A 22832-nucleotide genomic window follows, 5' to 3' on the forward strand; every position below is an offset into this window, starting at 1 on the left:
CAATGCTAGCCACAGCTAATGTTTGCCATTGCCAAAGTTAGCCAATGTCAGTCATGGTCTATGTCAGCCACAGCCAATTTCGCCAATAGCCAATGCTAGTCTTAGCCTAAGTCTGCATTTTGTCTGATGCATTTTGTCTGATGCATTTTGTCTGATGCATTTTGCATAGCACCGAAAGGGATTTACATAATTTGCAGTTGCCCAAAACAAGTAACTTCACTGTATGTGACGAAACATGTGCGTTTTAAAAGCAAAATTTCTGTCATTTAAATCTTGAGTAACTGAAAAACCACATTATAGACTTATAGGTCAACACTGATTTCAAGTAAGTTTTGGACTTGTGAGATGGTGAGATCCAAACTAATTGTTTTATACTCACTTCTGATAAACTATAAAATTTCAAGGGAAATTTTTACTGGCATGTTACTATCAGAAGTGAGTATAAAACAATTAGTTTGGATCTCACCATCTCACAATGGTTGCGCCTTGCAAATTTATCTTTTCCTCACAAAAGTGCCCCTTACCATGGGAAAATTGCTGCGCCCCTTCAAGAGCGAAGTTCAAGGCCTGTCTGATTTGCAAATATGTGAACATTTATTAATCTTACCAATGTTGCGCATACCCTTTAACTTGGCATTTGGGTTTATTATAGCAAAGACAGCAAACTGGAATCACAGTATGATGGGATCCTTTGTATTCAAATAAAGTACTTGAGTAATCATAACATTGGGTCAAGGGGATAACCATCAGGAAGGTCTAGCATACCAGGGAGACACAGCTAGCTGAGTCTCTGTCATACTGTGGGTGCAGTAGCTTGAACATCTGATGTCACACACTGAGGTGGGTGAGTCAAATTGTACCATAGAGCTAGGACCCAGCTGTACATGTATGACTATACCTAGCCAGGGCACACTCTGCCAACAGATTGTAGCAGGCTTTTAAGTAGAACATACATGTAGCATTTGACAACACTGCTCTGTATAGCATCAGAGGTGAGAGAACACAGGATGCCTCTTGTCAGATGTTTTGTTTAAAGACAGTGGACACTATTGGTAATTACTCAAAATAATTGCTATCATAAAACCTTTCAGTGACTGATTATGAGGAATGGGGAGAGGTTGATGGTATAAAACATTGTGAGAAACAGCTCCCTCTAAAGAGACGTAGTTTTCGAGAAAGTAGTGATTTTCTACGAATTTGATTTCAGACCTCAGATTTAGGTCCCAAAATTAAGCATCTGAAAGCACACAACTTTGTGTGACCATGGTGCGACAAGGGTATTTTTTTCTTTCATTAATATCTCGCAACTTCGAGGGCCGATTGAGCTCAAATTTTCACAGGTTGTTATTTTATGCATATGTTGAAACACACCAACTGTGAAGACTAGTCTTTGACGATTACCAATAATGTCCAGGGTCTTTAAGGCGTTTTGTTATTTCAGATTGGTTCTGAGAATCTCACAGAAAAGTGCTCAAAGAACAATGCGAATGAAGACCCATTGTCCCTTTCAGTATTCAAAACATTTCTCAAACAGTGTTGTCGCACGCGCGCTGAGCTATGTTAAACTGTCTGGCATGAAACCCAATAATGTTTCGCAGGAATGTTTACCGAGTTACGTTTTGTTGTTGTTTAGGAGTGGCTTCTGAGAATCTCACAGAAAAGTGCTCAAAGAACAATGTGAATGAAGACCCATTGTCCCTTTAGTGTTCAAACAATTTCTCAACAGTGTTGTCGCTTGCTGAACTAAGGGGGAATTCCTCCCTGAGTAATGTGTGTGATGTTTGATTGGACATTATTGATACGGAATAATTGGGACATAACTGGGCTGGAGGATCAGTGTAATGGGGAATGTGTGATTAGCAGGTGCTATCGGGTTGATGGCTTGCAGCTTAAAGGGGGAGGGGGGAGGTTACACCTTTTGAACAATCTGTCAGTTGCAAATATGGTTAAAGGCACTGGACACTAGTGGTAAGTGCTTAAAATAATGGTTAGCCTAAACATTTATTTTGTAACGAGCAATGGAGAGCTATTATTATTATTATTTATTTGACCTCAACAAATACAAGTACATCAAAAAGTACAGCAAAAGTTAAACGAAAAGCAACGAACCAATCAAAATAATAATGAATACAATAAATAAACCAGCAAAAAGCATAGTATGAGAATTTCACTCTATATCTGCAAAGGCTAATCTGAAGAGATGGGCTTGGAGAGAATGTTGGAATCGAGAGATGTCATGTGTGTCCTTAAAGCTAAAGCAGCACTAGTAGTTCCAGCCGATTTTCTATACCTTCCGAAAGCAGGACAGTTCTTTTCAGAACTGAGAAGACTCCTGAAAAATCTGATAAATCTGCTCTCAGTATTAGAATATATAGCAAGACAAACTCTACCTGGCAAGTAGATACATGTACACACATGGTGTTACCGCAAACCAAATATATTGATACCTCACCATGCAATGCCTCAAATCATAGATATAAAAGTTGTTCGGGAAGTACACTCAGCCGTCCAGTTGACTGCAAAAGGTCAGAAGTTGGCTTTTAACATCGCCAACTTGAGGACTGTTATTGTATACAACTAGATTAGGGTTTACCTGGGGTAATTTTTGTGAGTTGGTGGGTGCCAGGTTTTGGTGGTGATAAACAGGAGGGGATTAGAGACCGTGGGCTGGTGGCCCTCTCTCTCCCTCTCTAGCTTTAGGTGTTAGCGTGGAGTGGAGGATGGAGACTGGATCAGTGACCATTGCTAGGGATCAATTTGTTGTGTTCTGTGTAGTGTACGCAAAATGTTGGAGATCTGTACACAGGCCTGATACTTAAAGACACTGGACACCTTCGGTAGTTGTCAAAGACGAGTCTTCTCACTTGGTGTATCTCAACATTTGCATGAAATAACGAACCTGTGAAAATTTGAGCTCAATTGGTCATCGAAGTTGCGAGGTAATATTAAAAGAAAAAACACCCTTGTTACACGAAGTCGTCTGCTTTCAGATGCTTGATTTCGAGACCTCAAATTCTAAATCTGAGGTATCGAAATCAAATTCGTGGAAAATGTCTTCTTACTCAAAAAACTATGTCACTTCAGAGGGAGCTGTTTCTCACAATGTTTTATGCTATCAACCTCTCACTATTACTAGTTACGAAGTAAGGTTTTATGATAATAATTATTTTGAGTAATTACCAATAGTGTCCACTGCTTTTAACAGAGACAATAGCCCATTTCACACGAGGTTTCTCGTTGGGTATGAAATTGCAACTGTAATAAAATCGCAAATTTGCGTTGTGTGAAGTGAATCTGTGTGATGAAATCGCCACATACCCGCCCTGGAAACAACAGGGATCAAGACCTGCTCCAAAAATTGCATTCCTTTCAGGGAACAATATCATCCGATCCGGCACTTTTGCATAGCAAAATATTATGACGGAACAGATTTGATGATATTTGAGTAGCAACTGACACATTTTGCATAGCATTTTGCCCTGCTTTGTAAGGGAAATCATTCACTGCCCGTTTAGAATCGCCGAGTTGAGACATGTGAAACGTTTTAAATTAGCACTTTATCTACTATCTACGGGCTTCTCAAAGCATTACTCAATGTACTTCAACATCACATTACTTAAAAAGAACTATTATACGACCCGTAACAATATCACTGAAAAGGGGAATACAAGTCTTTGCAAAGATCCAGATACTTGTTTATAAATATTCAAATGCCAATTTCAGTTTCAGTTAGCCAGAGGTATCCCCTTAGAGAAAACGGTGCACCCCTGTGTGCCTGCAAACAAATTACTGTCAGAGTTGTGTTTCATAGAAGACTCTGTGAACGATTTGCGGTTCAAGCTTTATGGAATTAATACTATAACAAATTTCCATTCAATTTAAGCTTCTTTTTCACAGTATCATATATCAATTACTATTTAATGGGAGAATAATTTCTTGGAATTTCTTTTTATGGAGATAGACCAATGATTAGGAAAATGGATGATACTGGCGTAGAAGCCACTAAGAATGCAAAAGCTTGTAAGGCAACCTCGTTCCCAGGGGAAATCGATCTTGCCTCACCATTTTTTTCTGGCATGCCTTGATCACTCATAACCTGTATATATATTTATACGCATTTTTAAGCATAAAGCATTTTTAAGCATTATATTAAATCACCCACTGTATCTTTCCCACCATTACATTTAGAGTTCAGCACTGGCAGCTAAGTTGATGAACCGGTTTGCTAATCAATCAAATTTTTGATAACCAATTGAGTAAAAAAATTCCACAGATTTGTTATTATATATGCAAAACAACAAGTGAGGCTACTGGTCTTTGACAATTACCAAAAGTCCAGTGCCTTTAAAGCAGCTCTATAACAAAACTGGTTCAAGGGGTCAAAAATTAGGTGCTCCCACAGGCCCCCCCCCCCCCCCCCCCCCCGCCCCTACATGCTTCTGGGACCGTTTCTCAATGCTGAGACAGTCAGTTTTTACCCAGAGTACCTACCTATAAGCTTTATACCTGAAGGTCCCCATAAGGACTGCTTTATGTTATCGCAGCTTGACCTACTAAAATAGTCTACACGTAATGAGGCTTGATTCCCCTTGTACTTGGGAAGTTGTGTTTATTTTACCAAACCCTTTTTCTTGTTCAAGCATAGAGCTATCACCCAGCTCTATGGTTCATGCCAGTGACCGGAGAGCACTGGGAGGCTTAATTTTTTGTAATGGTCAGAAATAAAATTGACCTGTAACCACTTTTTCTACCACCTTGTTGTTAGCAGTTTGTCCAGCAGTTGTAAGTTTTGTTTTGTGTTTGCTGTACAGGGCCCACTTTCATGGCTCTGCTTACCGTAAGCACAGAATCGGCGCTTAGGGAAGCAGGGAATTCTCCACATTAAGGCTAGCGCAGAAATTCGGCGCTTGCAAGTAAGCGGGGAATCATGATCGTAAGCGCAGAATTTGGCGGTAAGCAGAGCCATGAAATTGAGCCTAGATGTTCAGCATTCATTCTTTTAGATTGTGGTTGGAAATAATGAATTTTTTTTTGAAATCAAGTTTGGAATTACGTTGTTAATTTTCACACTAATTCCACGAAATTCACTTTTTGAGAACTGACTAAACACTGGTTCTTTTCAGAATCAAAACTACTCAAAAGAGATTTCCACATGGTGTAATTGCTAACCTCACCTTAAAAAAATTCATTGGGTTAAAATTTACGGTTTGCCAGTGCTTCAGGGTTAGTTTTTGTCAACAAATATTTCAGGAGACTTTTTTGTTTAATTTATAATATTCCACCTTCTTGAAACCGTAGAGCAAGAACTAAGGATCAAGGTTGGTGGGAGTCGAAAAAGGCTCATAGAGGGGTCAGTGAAAACTGGGGTAGGTGTGGTGGGAACCCCTGGCTTGTTTTTGGTTACCCTCGAACCGCCCCAGGGCTGGAAATTAGAGGTGTTCTTTGAAGAATAGGGTCATGGACCTTAAGTGTACTATGCCTCACCGTGATGGCGGCTCCCTGTGTACTTTCTTGGTATTACAACAGGGATACATGAAGAGGGGGCAGACTGGTTGGGCAACTCCATGTGTACTTTCTTAATATTACAGCAGGAATATATAAGGAGGGGCGAGACTGGTTGTCAGTCAAGCCTCATTATTGTCTCATAGGTTAAAATGTGTTTTTTTCTTTGTTTGAAATGTCTGAGGATTGACAATGCGACCATAGCAGAGTCTTTCTCAAAGTGTAAATGACGACACAACACACCATACAATTGAAAATGGCAGGACTGAGGATAAGTCAGTCATGAATGTTTTCAAGTTTTCAGTAACACTTGAACACTGAATCTTGCCAAAATTATCGTAAGTAAAGAATCGGCTTACAGAAGCAGGGAATTCCGCGCTTACCTCAAGCATATTTCATGGCCAGCGTGGAGTTTTTGCTTGGCCCTGTGAGTACTTGCACCAAAAGGACCTATGGTGTATAAATACAAACAACGTAGTCAATGGCCTGAAGTTTTGACCCTAGCAGAGTCTTAAGCCTTCAAGAAAAACTCTGCTAGGGTTGAAACGTCGGGCCATTAACTATATTTTTTTTTATGAGTCATCAGACAAAATCAGGATCATTGGAGGAAGTTCTTCAAACTACGGGTAGGAGCTTTTTGGACTGCCTGCAGGAGGAAGAACGCTTCCTTGACTGGTCCGGCCAGGTTCAATAGTTTATTGAGACAAAGTGGGTCGGCTGATAGGAATGCTTAAAGGCGAAATATCGGATTGATAAGTATCCAATATAATTGCATCAGGGATAAAGAATGATGTTTTGGTTTTTCACTTCCACCAAGGTTTGTGATTTACAAGCACTGTATACTTGAGGCTTACGAGGTGGAATTGCAGGTCAGATTTTCACCTTTGTTTTCGCCTTTGAGAGGGCCTTTGAGAGGGCAAGGCCATTTTCAGTATGCAAAGGGCACTTCCATTGGAAAATTAATGTTACAGTATGTGGGAAAAACATTTGAAGGGGGCACTAAGGCCAAGAACAAGGCCACAGCGGCATGTTCTCCGTGGCCTATTTGTATTTCTAGGCCTCGAAACCAGGGATTGGAGCTGGTCTTCAACAGATAGATGTCTTCCAATATTTACCACTAGACCACTGAGTGTGTTCTTTGAAAAGATGCTTAGTTCGAATCATGTAACTGGCAGCGACAGCACAACAGATTAACTATTAATAGCAAATTGCATCAGTTTGAAGGAGAACCAAACCTCTATTAACCAGTCAGCTTTTCTCACAAAATGTTCTGGACAAGATTTTGATCAGCTTCAATCTGATATCTCACTGATAATAAAGTTCATGGGGGTTTCACAGCAATCTTGCGATAACAGCAGCAGTCTGGGGATAACAGCAGCAATCTTTCGATAACAGCAGCAGTATCGTGAGTACAGCAGCAGTCTTTCGATAACAGTATAGCAGTCTCCGTTAAAGGATTTGGGTACTTTTTCAAAATGTCCACAGATTTACATTAAACTTACAGGGTTTGAAGATAATGATAGTGGAAAGCTTCCCTTCAAATCTTACTTACTGAGGTGCTGTAGTTTTTGAGAAATGAGTAAAACAATGTCATGAAAATACGTCTGTAAATGATTAAAATAATCGTCGTCTCATGAGACCAAAATTATTTTCATGACATTGTTTTACTCATTTCCCAAACACTACAGCACCTCAGCACGTAGTATTTTCAGGGAAGCTATCTACTACTACCATTATCTTCAAACTGTGTAAAGTTTAGTGTAAATCTGTGGACATTGTGTTTTTTGTCCTACAAAAGTTATATAGACCCCTTAACAGCAGAAGTATCTCGAAAGGCATGACAGCCGTTGTTATGCTTTAACGTCAAAATCATTTAATAACTTATTCACAGATGTAACATTGATGTACCCTTACTTTAATCTATACATGGAGGATCTACATATATACCCACTGATAGTATACACACAATGCAGACTGGTGGCAGGAAGTCGTACTGAAATGTGTTGGGCAATAAGACCAGGAAATTATTATAAGCTTCGGTGTCAAACAGGGAGCTTCCACTGAGCTGGCACAATGCACCATTATTCTCGGCAAATTGCGGGGCAAACTTTTAATAACCACTGGAATGATTTCCTGGCAGGGAGCAACTATAGAATTATGTGAACATTTTTAACTTCCTCTATGGCCCCTGGTATTGTTTGGTTTTGTGGTTTGTGGTTTGTTTGGGTTCCACAAGTGAAATGTCTTTTGTAATTAAGTTTTGGAGCGGAAACGTTTGTAAGATTGGCAGTTTTTTGATATGGTAGCAGGATGGATGGTACATACATGTATTATTATTATTATTATTATTTATTTGACCTCAACAAATACAAGTACATCAACGAGCACAGCAAAAGTTAAACGAAAAGAAACGAACCAATCAAAATAATAACGAATACAATAATTATTCAAGCAAAAAGAACACAATAAATACAAAAAATAAAAATAAAACCCAGAACAGAACATGACAGGAGGGCAATTAGATGAGCAAAAAAAGGAATGAATTGAAGAGGAGCATGCAGGCATGTCCCATGAACAAAATTCCTGGGGTATTTTACCTGGGCAGGAATCGAACTTGTGACCAAGGGCCCAAATTCATGGCTCTGCTTACCGCCAAATTCTTTGCTTACAATCACCATTCTCAGCTTGTAGGGCAAGCTGTGTAAGCGAAGAATGCCTAGTAACGTGTGAGGTACGCACGCTCACCAACCAAAATTCCTCGCCAACTTGTGAAATACGCTTGCCGTAAGCGCAGAATTCCCTGCTTCTGTAAGCGCTGATTCTTAGCTTGAGGCACGTGTAAGCAGAGCCATGAACTGGGCCCTGATATCAAATATAATGTGAAATAAATGTATCCATTTCTCTGTCGTTGATCAACGTTGTTCTTCTGACATTAATAGTTTCTGTACTTGTTTTGTTTAATTCTTTTGCAGTCATGGAACGGAGAATGAATACGAAGTAACAGATTTAAAACCAGCTTCAGAATATCAACTCAGGTAATGCAATCTTTTGACTCGAGGGTTAAAGGCACTGGACACTATTGGTAATTACTAAAAATAATTATTAGCATAAAACCTTGGGAAAAGTTGACAATATAAAACATTGTGAGAAACGGCTCCCTCTGAAGTGACGTAGTTTTCGAGAAAGAGGTAACGTTCCACGATTTTGATTTGTAATTACCAACAGTGTCCAGTGTCTTTAAAAACTAATTCTTCAAAAGAGCTGACTGACTTTGTTAACAGTTATTTCTGCCGCTATTCATTTTATTCTGATTGTTGATCCACAGTATTTAAGTGGTTCTTACAAATGCAGATGAACCGATTGTTGTTCACAATTAATTTGATATCAGTAATTGTTAATCCACATGTAGGATGCCAATTACAGTAGCTAGTGTGACGAATGAACCGTGTGATTTAGTTTACAGAAACGTTCACCTGTTCCTGTGAAAAATGTTTTTAAGTTTGAATGGACATTTCACAGGTATTTGTCAGGGTGTTCATATCCTGGGAATTAGCTCTGCAGTGTGAACATGGGCTTATGTTACAGGCATGTGTATTGTTTAAGGGATATTGCTGCAGTGGTACGCTGGCCAAATGCCAGTTCAAACACCCAAGGTCCAGTCAAAATTCTACCGAACTAGTCTGACATGCTAGTTGATTGCTGGCCGCTGCTACACGTGAACTACAGATTGTTCAGTTGCTTACAAATCATATAACCCCATGCTAATATATGGAAAGGAAATTCAAAACAGGCCCTTTGAAAAAAACAACCAGACCGATGAAATGACTTTCTAAACTAGTCCCGCTGGCAAGTCACTGAACAAGTTAAGGGCAACCCCAGCAATGCTGACGTGTTTGTCGGTTTATTTGAATACAATTCAAAGTTTGGCGTCATCGGATGGATTAAGGATAAAAAACAAATGGTGTTTTTGAATCATTGGTGCAAATCCTTGACGTCATTTTACCATACACTGTGTTCACTTTCCCGCCAGGCATAGAGCAGCCCCGAAACAGATTATGATTAGAAGTACATGACACTTTGAATAATTTATACCGTCCGTTCGTCAAGTACACGGGGATTATGTTCTTCAGTTCCACTACAGCGAACATGACCTTTCCGATGATCATTTTAATTAACTGATATTATCTCTTCATCTTACAGTGTGTGTGCAATATTGGACAATGTAAAGGGCGCCCTCTCTCAGCCTGTTGGTTCATCACGTACATGATGAACAGACTACTTGTACTATGTTCTTTGGTTCCAGTTCAATGAACATGACCTTTTCGATGATCATTTTAATGAACTGATATTATCTCTTCATCTTACAGTGTGTGTGCAATATTGGACAATGTAAAGGGCGCCCTCTCTCAGCCCGTTGGTTTATCACGTACATGAGCAACAGACGGTTAAAGACACTTGGATGATGTTCCACAGTTCCAGTTCAATGAATACAACCTCTTCTGATGATTATTTTAGTTAACTGATATTATGTCTTCATCTTTTTAGTGTGTGTGCAATATTGGACAATGTAAAGTGCGCCCTCATCAGGTACACGATGAAGAGCGTAAAAGATACTTGGACTATGTTCTTTGGTTCCAGTTCAATGAACACGACCTTTCAGATGATTATTTTGAATAAACTGATATATCTTTATGTCTTCATCTTTGCAGTGTGTGTGCAATATTGGACAATGTAAAGGGTGCCCTCTCTCAGCCTGCCATATTTGAGACGAGGGGCTGCCCGCCGGACGCCCCACTCGTACCCCGGCTGACTAATCGCACCAAGAACCTTCTGTACTTGAGGTGGAATTCTCCCCTTCCCAACGGGGCCAGGATCCACAGCTTCCTCCTACAGTGTGACAAGGTAACGTGGACGGGTGATTAATTATAGGGGGGGGGGGGAGTGATACCTTTTGTAGACCAAGTTATTCGCCATGACATGAATCCCTACTCACTGTGAATGCAGATATTTTTAATATAATTTACCTGCAGAAGTTTCAGCCTCTGTAGTTATCAACTTTTTGAGAGAAAAATGTGAAAAATCACAGAACAATGTTTTCAGGAGAGTCAAGTTTTAAATCCGTTGTCAAGCTAAACAAAATTCTGTCTCACTGAGACAAAAATTATTTTTGTGATTTTTTTTAAAACTCATTTCTCAAAAACTACAGCACCTCAGAAAGTAAAATCTGTTTACCATCACTGTTGTTTAACTATGTAGGTTTTTTTAACACTAACACATACATAAAGTACCCAAACCCTTTAAGGAGGGTGAAGTCGATGAAAAGCAGAGTAGGGGTCGACAAAATTTGAAAGGTGGAAAGGGTGGTGTTAACCAAAGAGGAAGCACAAACTAATTTGATGTCAATGTATCATTTAGTCAAGTCACTTTCAAGAAATAACTTTTCTTCATGAACGAGTTAAATGTTTGGAGTTATAAGACGTCAAGGTCTTATGTAGGTCTGCTCATAGCAACACTCTAAGCTTCTCCGCGACAACCACTCGACCTAAAAACTACATTCATCGCTCCCTCCCTCGACTCTCAGTACCGTCTCACATCACATCCATGTTGAACCCAGACTCTGACATTCCGGCCATTCCTGGAGTCCGGGGCTACCAGTGAACTGTGAAAGTTCCAGAGTGCCGGGAATTCTTTGCGGTTAATAGGGGTGTTATTCAACCCCATTAAAAACCTTTTTTTTCCTCTGGAACACTTGATGACGAACACCCCCTACTTGATTTACTGGAGAGCAGGTGTATCTGCGACTCTGTGGTGAATTAACATGCAGTGGACATGAATAGTTGCCAATTAAATAATCGAAAATATTCATTATATTCACAATTAGTCTGGTGGTTTTTCATTTAGACGAATTTAATCCAGACAAAACAAAAATAATTTAAATCTTTAATAAGGAAACTCAAATGAAATTTCTGTGTTTTGGTTTCCCCATTCCAGGCGTGTGAAAAGGCGTTTTAAGCCGTTTGTTATGAAATCAATATGGTTAGAAAGATAATTTAGAAGTAGTATATAATGAATCACACAAACATGCCATGAGGTTAAGTGGTTTTCCTTTTACTTTCGGCCATTTTATGGAGTCAAAAACTTGACTCCACAAAATTGCACGCCATGTTAATTAACGATGTATAAGGTAAACCATGCGCTTTGTTTCCCCCTGCCCACTCACAGGCCTGCTTTACACTTACAATGTAGTCAATTAATCAAAACAATTAGTGAAAACAATTAAAACAGATTCAAAGGCAGTTTTTCACTTGATTAATATTAATTATAAAGTAATAAGTGTTAACAGTTTTTAAATAGCTAGATGGCGCAATAATTTTTATTATAAATGCATTATTAAAAAGTGTCAAAGCATTTTTGGAATGTTAAAAGAGAAAACCATGAGTGTTGAATACAACAATTAGAGAAAATACAGATAGAACTACAAAATGCATACAATGAAAAATATAAGTTATTTCACACACAAAAAGTCTTCAAAAAAGACTTAAACTGTTCAAGGGAGAAGCTTAATTACATATGATGGGGTAATGAATTCCAGAGTTGAGACGTCGGTTTCACCAAACTCTTCTTAACTTAGGATTAATCTTAGGACTTGGGACGTGTAAAGTTCTGTACCCATGGACGTAGGACACATTGAACCCTTCCTAAGTTAGGGCTGGTTACTCGTCCTAATATGAGAAAGGATTAATCCTTGCATTTCGTTTAAATCGGATGCAGGAGATGCAAGGGAGGGAGGAGATTTTGCGAGCCAGAATGAAGATTTCTAGTAGGATAATAGTCGTGGATCAATTCTTTTAACTCTTACCAAAATAGTAGCAGAAAATATATGCAGTGCTGAAGTTCATGAAATTCAAAGTCACCCACAGAAATGATGTACGTTGAGAAAAAAATCTGACTGCCATTTAAGTCTTCTCAGTGAAAATCTGAAAGTATCTAATTCACAGATAAATATGACATGTGTTTATTGGTGATCAGGTCAGCTCAGTGGTTTCTTTCCCTGCCTTTCACCTCTGTGGACCCCCGTTCGAATCCATCCTCAGACTGGATTGGGTTTACAGTCCCTGCCTGATAGCGTGTTTTTTTTTCTAATTAGGGTTTTCCTCCAACATCTAAAACTTAACATTTCTTCTTGTTTCCAATCCATCCTAATTATGCTGTTGGGTGTGCAAGCCTGTATGCTTCGGTTTTGAAAGGGCGAGGGCATCAAGGCATTTTCTCTTGTTAAAGGGCACCCTTTGAGGACATGGTAAATTTCTGCCGAAGCATTTCAAGGCAATAACAAGGGGGCATGAAGTCCATTGAACCCAGTTGCCTCTGTGAAGTATCGAGCCTGGGTGTCTAATAAATAAATCATGTCTTCTGTTATTTTTTTCAGGGGAGTGGCTCGGGAAGTTTTGTTGACGTCTACGAGGGGCCGGAGAAGACTTACAGAGTAACTAAATTACAGCCGGAGACCTTGTACAGATTCCGCTTACAAGCCATCAATGACTTTGGGGCGAGGTAAGCACTTCAGGCCCAGTAACAGTTGGTCGCGCAATGGTCGTGCTATAGTGGGGCAATGGAAATCGTGACGTGCAATCCCAAAAAAAAGGACACAGTTTTGAGGCTTCAGCGATGACTAGAAACTGTGTTTTTAGGATCGCGCTTCTTCAAGATTACAGTCGCGCGACCGACTTTAAGGGTGTCAGCGTTTTGCATCCATTGTGTCTATGTACACCATTAGGCACTTAGACTAATTATCATTTGGGCCCAATTTCATGGCTCTGCTAACCCCCGAATCACCATTCTACGCTTTGGTGTAAGCGCCGAATTTCTGCGCTATGTTTGTAAGCGCAGAATGCCTAGTAACTTGGAATTCCCTGCTAACTCGTGAAATACGCTTCATGTTAGCGTGGAATTCCCTGCTTCCGCAAGCACCGATTGTTTGCTTACGATAACCAGAGCCATGAAATTTGGCCCAGGGCCCAATGTCATAGAGCTGCTATAAAGCACAAAAATTTGCTCAGCATGAAATTTTTGCCTTGATAAAAACAGGATTACCAACCAAATTTCCATGTGGTTTTCAGGATAAGCAAACAACCGCTGAATACCAGTAACAAGCAATATGCAATAAATGGAAATTTGGTCGGTAATCCTGTTTTATCAAAGAATAAATTTCATGCTAAGCAAATTTTTGTGCTTAGCAGCTCTCTGAAATTGGGCCCTGGTTTGAGCCTGCGCACTACTGGGGAGAACTGTGAAAAGGACCCTCCAAAAGTCTCCCATTGTTGTCTACGTACATCATTAGATTGCACCATTGCACATACCTGCAGTTTGCAATTCTATCTCAATATTACTTACTTGCTGTTTAGCATTCTCCAAAAGATTACCATAGCATACTGGCAGTGATCTAGCCACAGTGAGTTGCAAATGATTTAGCCATAGCCAGATTTTAATAAGTGATCTATATCTAGCAATAACCAGTTGCAGTGATCTAGCCAAATTACTTTTAGTGATCTTGCCATCCCATAGCCAGTTGCAGTGATCTATCCGTAGCCACATGCAATGATCTAGCTTAACCACCTGTAGTGATCTAGCCATAGCCAGTTGCAGTGATCTAGCAAAACTGCAATAGCCACTTGCAATGATCTAGCCAAACCACCTGTAGTGATCTAGCCATAGCCAGTTGCAGTGATCTAGCAAAACTGCAATAGCCACTTGCAATGATCTAGCCAAACCACCTGTAGTGATCTAGCCATAGCCAGTTGCAGTGATCTATCCATAGCCACATGCAATGATCTAGCCAAATCACCTGTGCTGATATAGCCAGAGCCAGTTGCAGTGATCTAGTCATAGCCAGTTGCAGTGATCTAGTCATAGCCAGTTGCAGTGATCTAGCAATAGCCAGTTGCACTGATCTAGTTGCTTGCAGTGATCTAGCCACAGCTACTTGTAATGATATCCAGTTGCCAGTGTTCAGCCATAGACAGTTAAAATCATCTAGCCATAGCCAATTGCAGTGATCTAGCCATAGCTTCTTGCAATGATATCCAGTTGCCAGTGATCTAGCCATAGACAGTTAAAGTAATCGAGCCATAGCCAGTTGCAGTGATCTAGTCCACAACTGCATCTACCCTCCCCCAACCAAATGACAGACACAACCTTAAGCTGGGATTATACCTGCAGAGTCTATAATCCTTTAACAATTGCCCATTATACTCCCCAAGAAGTATGGTCAGGTAGATGGCTCAGTAAGCTATTATTCCTAACCGCTTCAATAACTTTATACTATCAGCTCCAGATTGGACAAATACCGGGGCCCAATTTCATAGCGCTGCTTAGCGGCCGATTTTGTGCTTACTTTGCAATTTCTATTTCATAGCGCTGCTAACCGTAAGCACACAAAAAGGCATGCTAATGCTAACTGTCCGGTGCTTACCGCACGAAAATAAATGACGTCACAATGCAAATCCATTTGCGGTAAACACGCAATATGGCAGCCCGATTTTTCTGCTAACCTGTGAAATACGCTAAGGCTTAAGCAATTTTTTCTGCTACAGTAAGCATGCCCTGGTCTGAACTATAGTCCCGGTCACACAGGCCCCGATCCAAGAACGAAAACGACAACAATTAGAATGCATGCCCTCGATTGGTTGAATAAGCACGGACGATTCTGCGTGGAGCAATTCAACCACTCGAGGGCGTGCATTTTTATCGTTCTCGTTTTCGTTCTCGTTATTGGGGCCTGTGTGACCGGGCCTTTACTGCGTGAAATGGGTATAAAAGTGGGCAGTGAATACTAGGTGGGCTTATCAGGGGGCGGTATTTTTAACGGTGGGAGAAAAGATCTCAAGCCTAACTTCCTGCTTTTCTATGTTTACAGTGACTACAGTCCAGAGGCTAGTTTCACTACGTCGGGCAGCGCCCCCAACCAGCCCGATCTGCCGTCGCTACGGGAAGCTACAGCCCACAGCTTACACATAGAATGGGACAAGAGTACCGGGGATATCAATGGGTATACATTGGAGATGGATGATGAGATGAAGGTGGGTACCGGTGAAATAACTTCATGAATGAATTTTAAAAATTTTAAAAAATATTTTATACTTATGCGAACGCGAATTCAAATGCGACTCGAATTTGGTTTCGCATGGCTGTTTTTTTTCGCTGGGAATGTTTCGCAGGATTTCAGCACAAGTCAACTGATGTAAATTGTTCTTTGCGAATTTGTGACGTCAAAATTCTTATCGCATTCGCAGGAAGTATGAACCGGGCTTTACTCTTTTTGGAAAAATGTAAACCCAAGTTTACGCCTTCAAACTTCCAAGTGCCCATCAAGTCAAAATTTCATGCCATTAACTGTTTTTCCATTTATACCATAGGTCCTTTTGGTCGGTAAGCACTCTGCAACACCATATTCTATTATCTATGTTGATGATTTTGTTAACTTGTATTTCTTTTTTGATTGGTTTTGTTGACAGAGGTATGGCTTCCAAGTTGTATACCGAGGGGAAGAGACTAATCACCAATGCAAAAACCTTGCCAGGAATTCAGAGTATAAATTCAGGGTAAGTTTGGGGTATTCGGAAAGGGGAATGGGGGGAGGGGGGTGGGGGTGGCTGTTATAGATATCCTTGTTTAGTTCTCAATCGCTGAGTCCAATTAGTGGAATGCACACATCTATCTATTTGACTGAGGACTGTGCTTCTAAAGTTCGTGGATAAGGTTCGTTTCAGATTGTTAATTTTTGTGGAGCCACAATCCTGTATTTCCCCTTAACAGATTGCTGTTAAAAGGAGCACACAAGCTTCAGAGATGAAAATACCTGTTCATGGGTGTTGTGTTGTCAACTACCCTTTAAAAAAATCAGCCGTCGATTTCACCAAACTCTTCCTAACTTAGGGGATTAATCTTAGGACTTAAGGACGAGTTAAGTTCAGAATCGGAAGACATTAGGACGCATTTAACTAATCCTTAGTTAGGACGAGTTACTTGTCGTAACTCGAAATAGGATTAATCCTAGCGTTTCGTGAAATCGGCTGCAGGTCTGTTTACTATTTCTTGCATTTATACCATAGGTCCTTTTGGTTGGTAAGCAGTTTGCAACAGATAATTCTATTTAATAATAATAATAATAATAATAATAATAATAATAATAATAATAATAATAATAATAATAATAATAATAATAATAATAATAATAATAATAATAATAATAATATTTATTCGGGCAATCACATTTACAAGCACATGTACATACATTATACATATTTTAGAAAACAAAGTAAAACAACAGTGGGGTGCCCAGGAGAGCATAAAAGTAAAAAAAAATAACTATCGCCAAAAGGCGTATGTCTCCTAAATCCCCCAAAATACATTAAGGCAAGAGAGGGCATATAAAAAAGCACAGAAGATAATAACAATCACTGAACGACTATAAAAGGCAAACAAGCAGAGATATACACAACAGAATAACTTTGTTACTGTTTGATTTGTTTGTTCTTGTAGTTAAGTGCCTTCAATGAAGAGGGAAAGAGTATATGGAGTGGAGTAGTGGCCTTTCGTACGCTGCCTGACACGCCGAGAGCGCCTTTCAAGCTGTCACTCAAAGGCAAGGTTCACTCCACAGGCTTCAAAGTGTCATGGGGTAAGTCTCCTCGAATTTTAGTTCTGTATTCTCTGTAGGCTTCACGCAAACGGGCTTCGGACGATTTTACCTGGGCCCAATTTCATAGAGCTGCTAAGCACGAAAATTTGCTTAGCATGAAATGTCTTCCTTGATAACAACAGGATTACCAACCAAATTTCCATGTGATTTTCAGGATAAGCAAACGACAGCTGATTATTAGTAACAAGCAGTATGCAACAAACAGAAATTTTGTGGGTAATCCTGTTTTTATCAAGAAAGCAATTCCATGCTAAGCAAATTGTTGTGCTTAGCAGCTCTATGAAATTGGGCCCAGAAGCCAGCAGGAAGTCACAAGATCAAATTCTTGTTAAGTGCATTTGCTATGCATTTTCTTGCAATTGTCAGAGCCAGCTTGTGTGAAGTTGCATTATGTACTGTGGAATTATGGCATACTTATGAACAGAGCCAGTTTCTGCTTACAAAACCTCTGCTAAGCAAAACTAAGCAGGAAACCAGTCGGTATGATTGATAAGGTACTTTTTGGCTGGTAACCTTACTCTGGTAAGCAAAGTTATTTTGTGCTTATGCTACTTTTTATGTTTAAATGCTTCTCTATGAAGAGGGGCCCTGCAAGGTGCTCAACCAGTCTACCATTGGTTGTTCTTCTTTAAACTGACTCCGATTTCCACTCTTGATTTTTCTCTACCAACAGATCCGCCAAAAGACACCGGGGGTTCGGATATAATGTCGTACAGTTTAGAAATGAGCAACAATGGAACAAGTAAGTTCAGGAATTGCCCCCAATTGTTGTTTTGGGGTTTTGTTTTTGTTCAAGACAACATATATGATTGTTACAGTCGTTTTAGACAGGCACTCCAGAGTCACACCAAATCAAATTCTAAATTAACTTCATGAAAAGTTTTAACCCTTAAGCAGTTAGGTGCGACTGTCTAAAGATCAACTGTTGTATTCTTTCGGAACGACTCTGGAGCACCTTGATGTCAGACATCTGCAATCAGCCAAACCTAATGTAAATGTTATGCAAAAATTGCCCATTCAATTTCCATTTCGTGTCAAAAAAGTGGACGATTTTAATGTAAATTTCACTGAAATATTTTGTTGGTGTTGTTTGTTGCCTTCATCAGATGATCCGTTTGTATCGACATACGAAGGCTTAGAGAAAGAGCACAACATGGAAAACCTTGAGCCGGGTCACACCTACAAGCTACGAGTCCAATGCTCAAGCAGAGGGGGTTGTAGCCCGGTAAGTCCTCTTTATTTCAAAGGAAATGTTCAAGGTCCTTAGAGGTAGTTTCATAAATTATAATAAACAGAGGGTCCTTAAATGAAAAATGCGAATAAATTTGAAAAAAATTGATCCAAATCAAAAAAATGAATGTTGCACTTAGAAAACTACATTTCTTTTTGCCAATCAAATACTTTGAAATTTACTCTTGATCAATAAACCCAACCAGGGGCTCTATTAGAGTGCAAAAGCTGTTTTACGTAATCCAAACAAATTCCCTTAAGGACCTTATAGTTCTGAGCAGACATATTATTGTTGTAGCATTGTTAACCCCCTATACAATAATTTCTGTCTAACTATCACAATAGGCCCCAAAGTTTCCGATATTTTACTCACTGTTAGAATTCTGACTGGCTCCCCTGCCCGCTTTGTACTCCACAAAATTCTTATTATCTTTTCTATTCGATCAGGTTAATGAAACGATGCATTTCTTTCTTCTGCAGTTTTCTGACGTTTGTAGTGTGACAACGTTGCCAGTTTGTCCAGGGCAGTGTATACCCCCAAGGTTACATGGGAAACCACGGGCAACTTCCGTCAATCTTAGATGGAGTAAGTTTAAAATTAAGTTTCAAGTTGAACGTCTTGTTGTTATTTGCACTGCTTGATCCTCAAGCATGCTCCCAGAATATGTTCCCCCCCCCCCCCTCGACGGCTCACCTACATTATCATTATCTGATAACTGGTCCACTCTGCACTGTGCTACATGTAAGAAAACGGCTATAAATAACCAGCGATGCGACCATGCCGGTAGGCTGGTTCCATATTAAAAAAATATTGACTGCTTCGAGTGCTATGGTTAAAACAACGACTCCTGAGGTGATCCCGGAGCGTTCCCGAGCGCAGCCAAGGGAAAATGGAACGGTGCGGGGATCACCGAGGGAGTCGTAGTTTTAACCAAAGCATGAGTTAAAGCAGTCAATATTTGGTTTATAACACCCCAACAGACAATTTATCATCTTTGTACACGTAACATTCCTACGCGCATTTCAGATACACAGATGCACAACTGATCGGGTTTGAGGTGGGTAAAAAGGCGTTTGGGTATTGCACGTAGGTGATAGTGTCGGACTATCACACGGCAAACGATGCTCTATCACACGGCAAACGATGCACTATCACACGGCTGCCGTTTCTAGTAAAACTAAGACATATCATGTGACGCGCTCTAAACCAATGAAAAAGCAGAATATTTGTAAGGGGTGTTATAAAGTCAACTAGTGTAGTCAAACCATCTTCGACTATACAGAATTAAGGCTACCTAAGTCAAACTATAGTCATCGATGGGTCTTGCACGAACTTGGCCAATGGGTTACAGAAATTTTATTAATTTTATAAGTTTATTATTTATATTATTATTATTATTCAAGATCAATGTTTCAACCTCGCTCTCAAATAAACTTGACTAATCATCTCTTCCTCCTCCCTCTATAAGGCACACCAGAGTACCACGGTGGCACATCCCTGCAGGAGTACGCCGTAGAATTGACAGCAGCTGACGACACACCCAAAGAAGTTCACCGGGCTGGTGCCTGCATCACAGAGTGTACTGTTAATGCCTTGCTACCCGGGAGACCATACAGCTTCCGGCTAAGGGCATTCAATAGAATTGGGGTAAGGCCATAACTTAATTTGTTTTAATTAAAACAATTTGTTTTTTTATTATTATAAATCTATACAGTTAAATCTTTTGTTGTAGTTTTTAAGCAATTTTTTTTTTTTTTGTCTTCAATTGTATCTAATCTAACCATTTTTATATTAAAAACTGCTATTTTGAAATTTTAGTTAAATTATCAAACTCTTAGGGTTTCCTGACTGTGTCAGAGATTTTATTAACTTTTCCACCATTTGAAATGTTGTCTGGAACTTTTTTAACATTCAGGTATTTTGAGAAGTCAAAAAGCCTTTGACAAGATACGTGATAAACCCCCCCCCCCCCAAAAAAAAAAAAAAGAAGAAGAAAAATCACGAAAAAACAAATAAGATATCAAAGAGATTTGATGTCGGAAACTTTCTCATTTTTTAGGTATATTTACCTTTTTATTATCTTCGTCCTAGAAGGGAGCTCATTGGCTGATCCTGTGCGCTCGCGGTACTCACAGCTGTGCGTTTTTTTTATTTTAATTTTTTATTATTGGTTTATTAGAAACATTCAAACTTCGCTGCCAAAGGCTGAATTGTGTTTAAAATACAGATTTATTTTATAAATGTTGTCCACTGTTTCAGCATCATTTCACTTGTAAGATGGCAGCTTGATTATGTCAATGCATAAGGTCTTTTGGTCTTGCTGGCATTTTCTGTTCACACTTCGTTAATTTACAGTTGTCTATTTAATTTTTGGTGTGGCTAGGGTGGACCCTTCTCGGAACCCCTCCAGGTCAACACGGCAGCCGGCCCACCGGACGCACCCACAGACCTCGCTGTTAATAGCCGCTCAACCAGCGTGGCATACGTAGCGTGGGAGAAGCCATGCTGTAACGGCGCTGAGGTGAACGAGTACCGCGTGGAAAGAGCATCGGAGAACGGCTCCTTCTCAACAGTAAGTATTCTCATCACTACTCAAAAGAGATTTACACATGGTGCTACCACAAACCTCACCTGGGCCTAGTTTTATTGCTCTGCTCACCATAAGCAAAGAATTGGCGCTCACGGAAGCATGGAATTCCATGCTTTCTTCAAGCGTGATTTATGGGTTAGCAGATTATTTTAGCTTGTGCGCATCATTACTCCATATTACTGGGCATTCTTTGCTTAGACAGCTACCGCAGAAACTCAGTGCTTGCACAGAAGCGGAGAATAGTGATCAGAAGTGTAGAATTCGGCCGTAAGCAGAGTCATGAAATTGGGCCTTGATTGTACTCCCACTATGCAAGGTTTCAAATCAATTCAACTTTTCAATACGGGTGATTTGCTATACAGTTCTCCCTTTATAGTCTTCTCTGGAGAGGCAGTTTCTAAAACAAAGGACTCCACTCGCAACTCGGCAGTTTGCTTGAAATTCCCAACCTTGCAACATTTTGGTTAAATCCTCTTAAGAGAGTGTGTTTAAAGGTCTCCTAGGACTAGCACCGGGCTACTTATCATCTTGCCTTGCTCTCTACCAACCGCCACGCTCAAGATTGCGATCAGCTTCTGACAACACACGCCTAACCAAACACCCAACCATCAGAACACTCTCATCTGCTCACAATGGGACTTTCTCCTCTATTGCTCCGCGAATATGGAACAACCTCCCAGTGAAAATTGAAACTCTTTGCCTTTGTTCAAAAATCTCTCAAACCCACTTGTATCAGATGTAACTTGTTGTATTTATAGTTCCATTGGTTTTGCTCCTTCTGCGCTTTGATGTTGATGTAAAGGCACTTTATAAATATTTAGTTGAATGTATGTATTGTATGTAAGTCTATTTCATTCCCCCCCCCCAATTTTATCCCCTTCCACCAGGTCTACAACGGCTTCTCATCATTCTGTGAGCTGAAGTCACTGCAGCCCGCCACCTTCTACTATCTCCGCGTCCAGGCCATCAACTCAGCCGGTCCAGGACCCTTCAGCGACGTGGCTACCTACGAGTCGCCTCCTTCCTCCCCGGAAGCCGTCGCTTCCCTCCGTCTCCTCTCATCCACCTCGGAGTCTCTGCTGATCCGGTGGACGGAGCCCAACTGCTGCGGCTCGGAGATCCTGTCGTATAATATCGACATCGGCGAGAAGCCGATTATCAGCGTTCAGGGGAACGTCACGGAGCACTGTCTAGAGATGCTACAACCAAACACCAAGTACAGGTGAGATTTGTTTGTTTGTTTGAATGATCTTCCCATCAAGGGAACTCGGCAAACTCCCACAAGGGGATGTAAACACCAAGCTGGCAACAGCCAATCTCTCTCACAAACATTGTTTTAACGTCTATGATTATGAATTACAGAAATCAAGAAACTGTGATTCATTAACTAGACGACAATATTTGTTCTAGTCATTGTGAAATCAGTGGTTAGTTGGGGGATTCGAACCCACAACCTTGTCATGGCTCTGCTTACCGCCGAATTCTGCGCTTACGATCGCGATTCCCGCTTACGTGAAGTACGCACGCGCAGAAGCCCAAATTCACCGCTAACCCGTGAAATACGCTTGCCGTATTAAGCACAGAATTCCCTGCTTCCGTAAGCGCCGATTCTGTGCTTACGGTAAGCAGAGCCATGAAGTTGGGCCCTGCAGTCTAACCACTTGACCACGGTGACTGAGATTAAGTCCCCTATGAGGCCCATGTGTTATTCCACTTGAGCTTACTGCTTTAAATCCCATCTGAAGGACAAAGCACAAATGGTTTTAGTGTCTTACACTGGCTACTTTTTGTGCGACACAAATGTCCAC

General features: G+C 40.3%; 1 protein-coding gene across 3 annotated transcripts in view; it reads left to right on the forward strand.

Annotated features, from left to right (window-relative positions):
- The window catches only part of LOC117299002 (fibronectin type-III domain-containing protein 3A-like), an 87210-nt gene that overhangs the window by 59593 nt on the left and 4785 nt on the right, over positions 1–22832 (forward strand). For all 3 annotated transcript variants that reach the window (XM_033782407.1, XM_033782406.1, XM_033782408.1), the window contains exons 6-17: positions 8475–8537; positions 10212–10404; positions 12932–13056; positions 15419–15581; positions 16017–16103; positions 17044–17182; positions 17877–17945; positions 18310–18428; positions 18914–19019; positions 19903–20081; positions 20818–21006; positions 21912–22246. In XM_033782407.1, the coding sequence (XP_033638298.1) occupies positions 8475–8537; positions 10212–10404; positions 12932–13056; positions 15419–15581; positions 16017–16103; positions 17044–17182; positions 17877–17945; positions 18310–18428; positions 18914–19019; positions 19903–20081; positions 20818–21006; positions 21912–22246 (1767 nt within the window). The remainder of the gene's footprint in view (positions 1–8474; positions 8538–10211; positions 10405–12931; positions 13057–15418; positions 15582–16016; positions 16104–17043; positions 17183–17876; positions 17946–18309; positions 18429–18913; positions 19020–19902; positions 20082–20817; positions 21007–21911; positions 22247–22832) is intronic.

Source organism: Asterias rubens, chromosome 13, assembly GCF_902459465.1.
Source record: "Asterias rubens chromosome 13, eAstRub1.3, whole genome shotgun sequence".
Taxonomy (NCBI): domain Eukaryota; kingdom Metazoa; phylum Echinodermata; class Asteroidea; order Forcipulatida; family Asteriidae; genus Asterias; species Asterias rubens.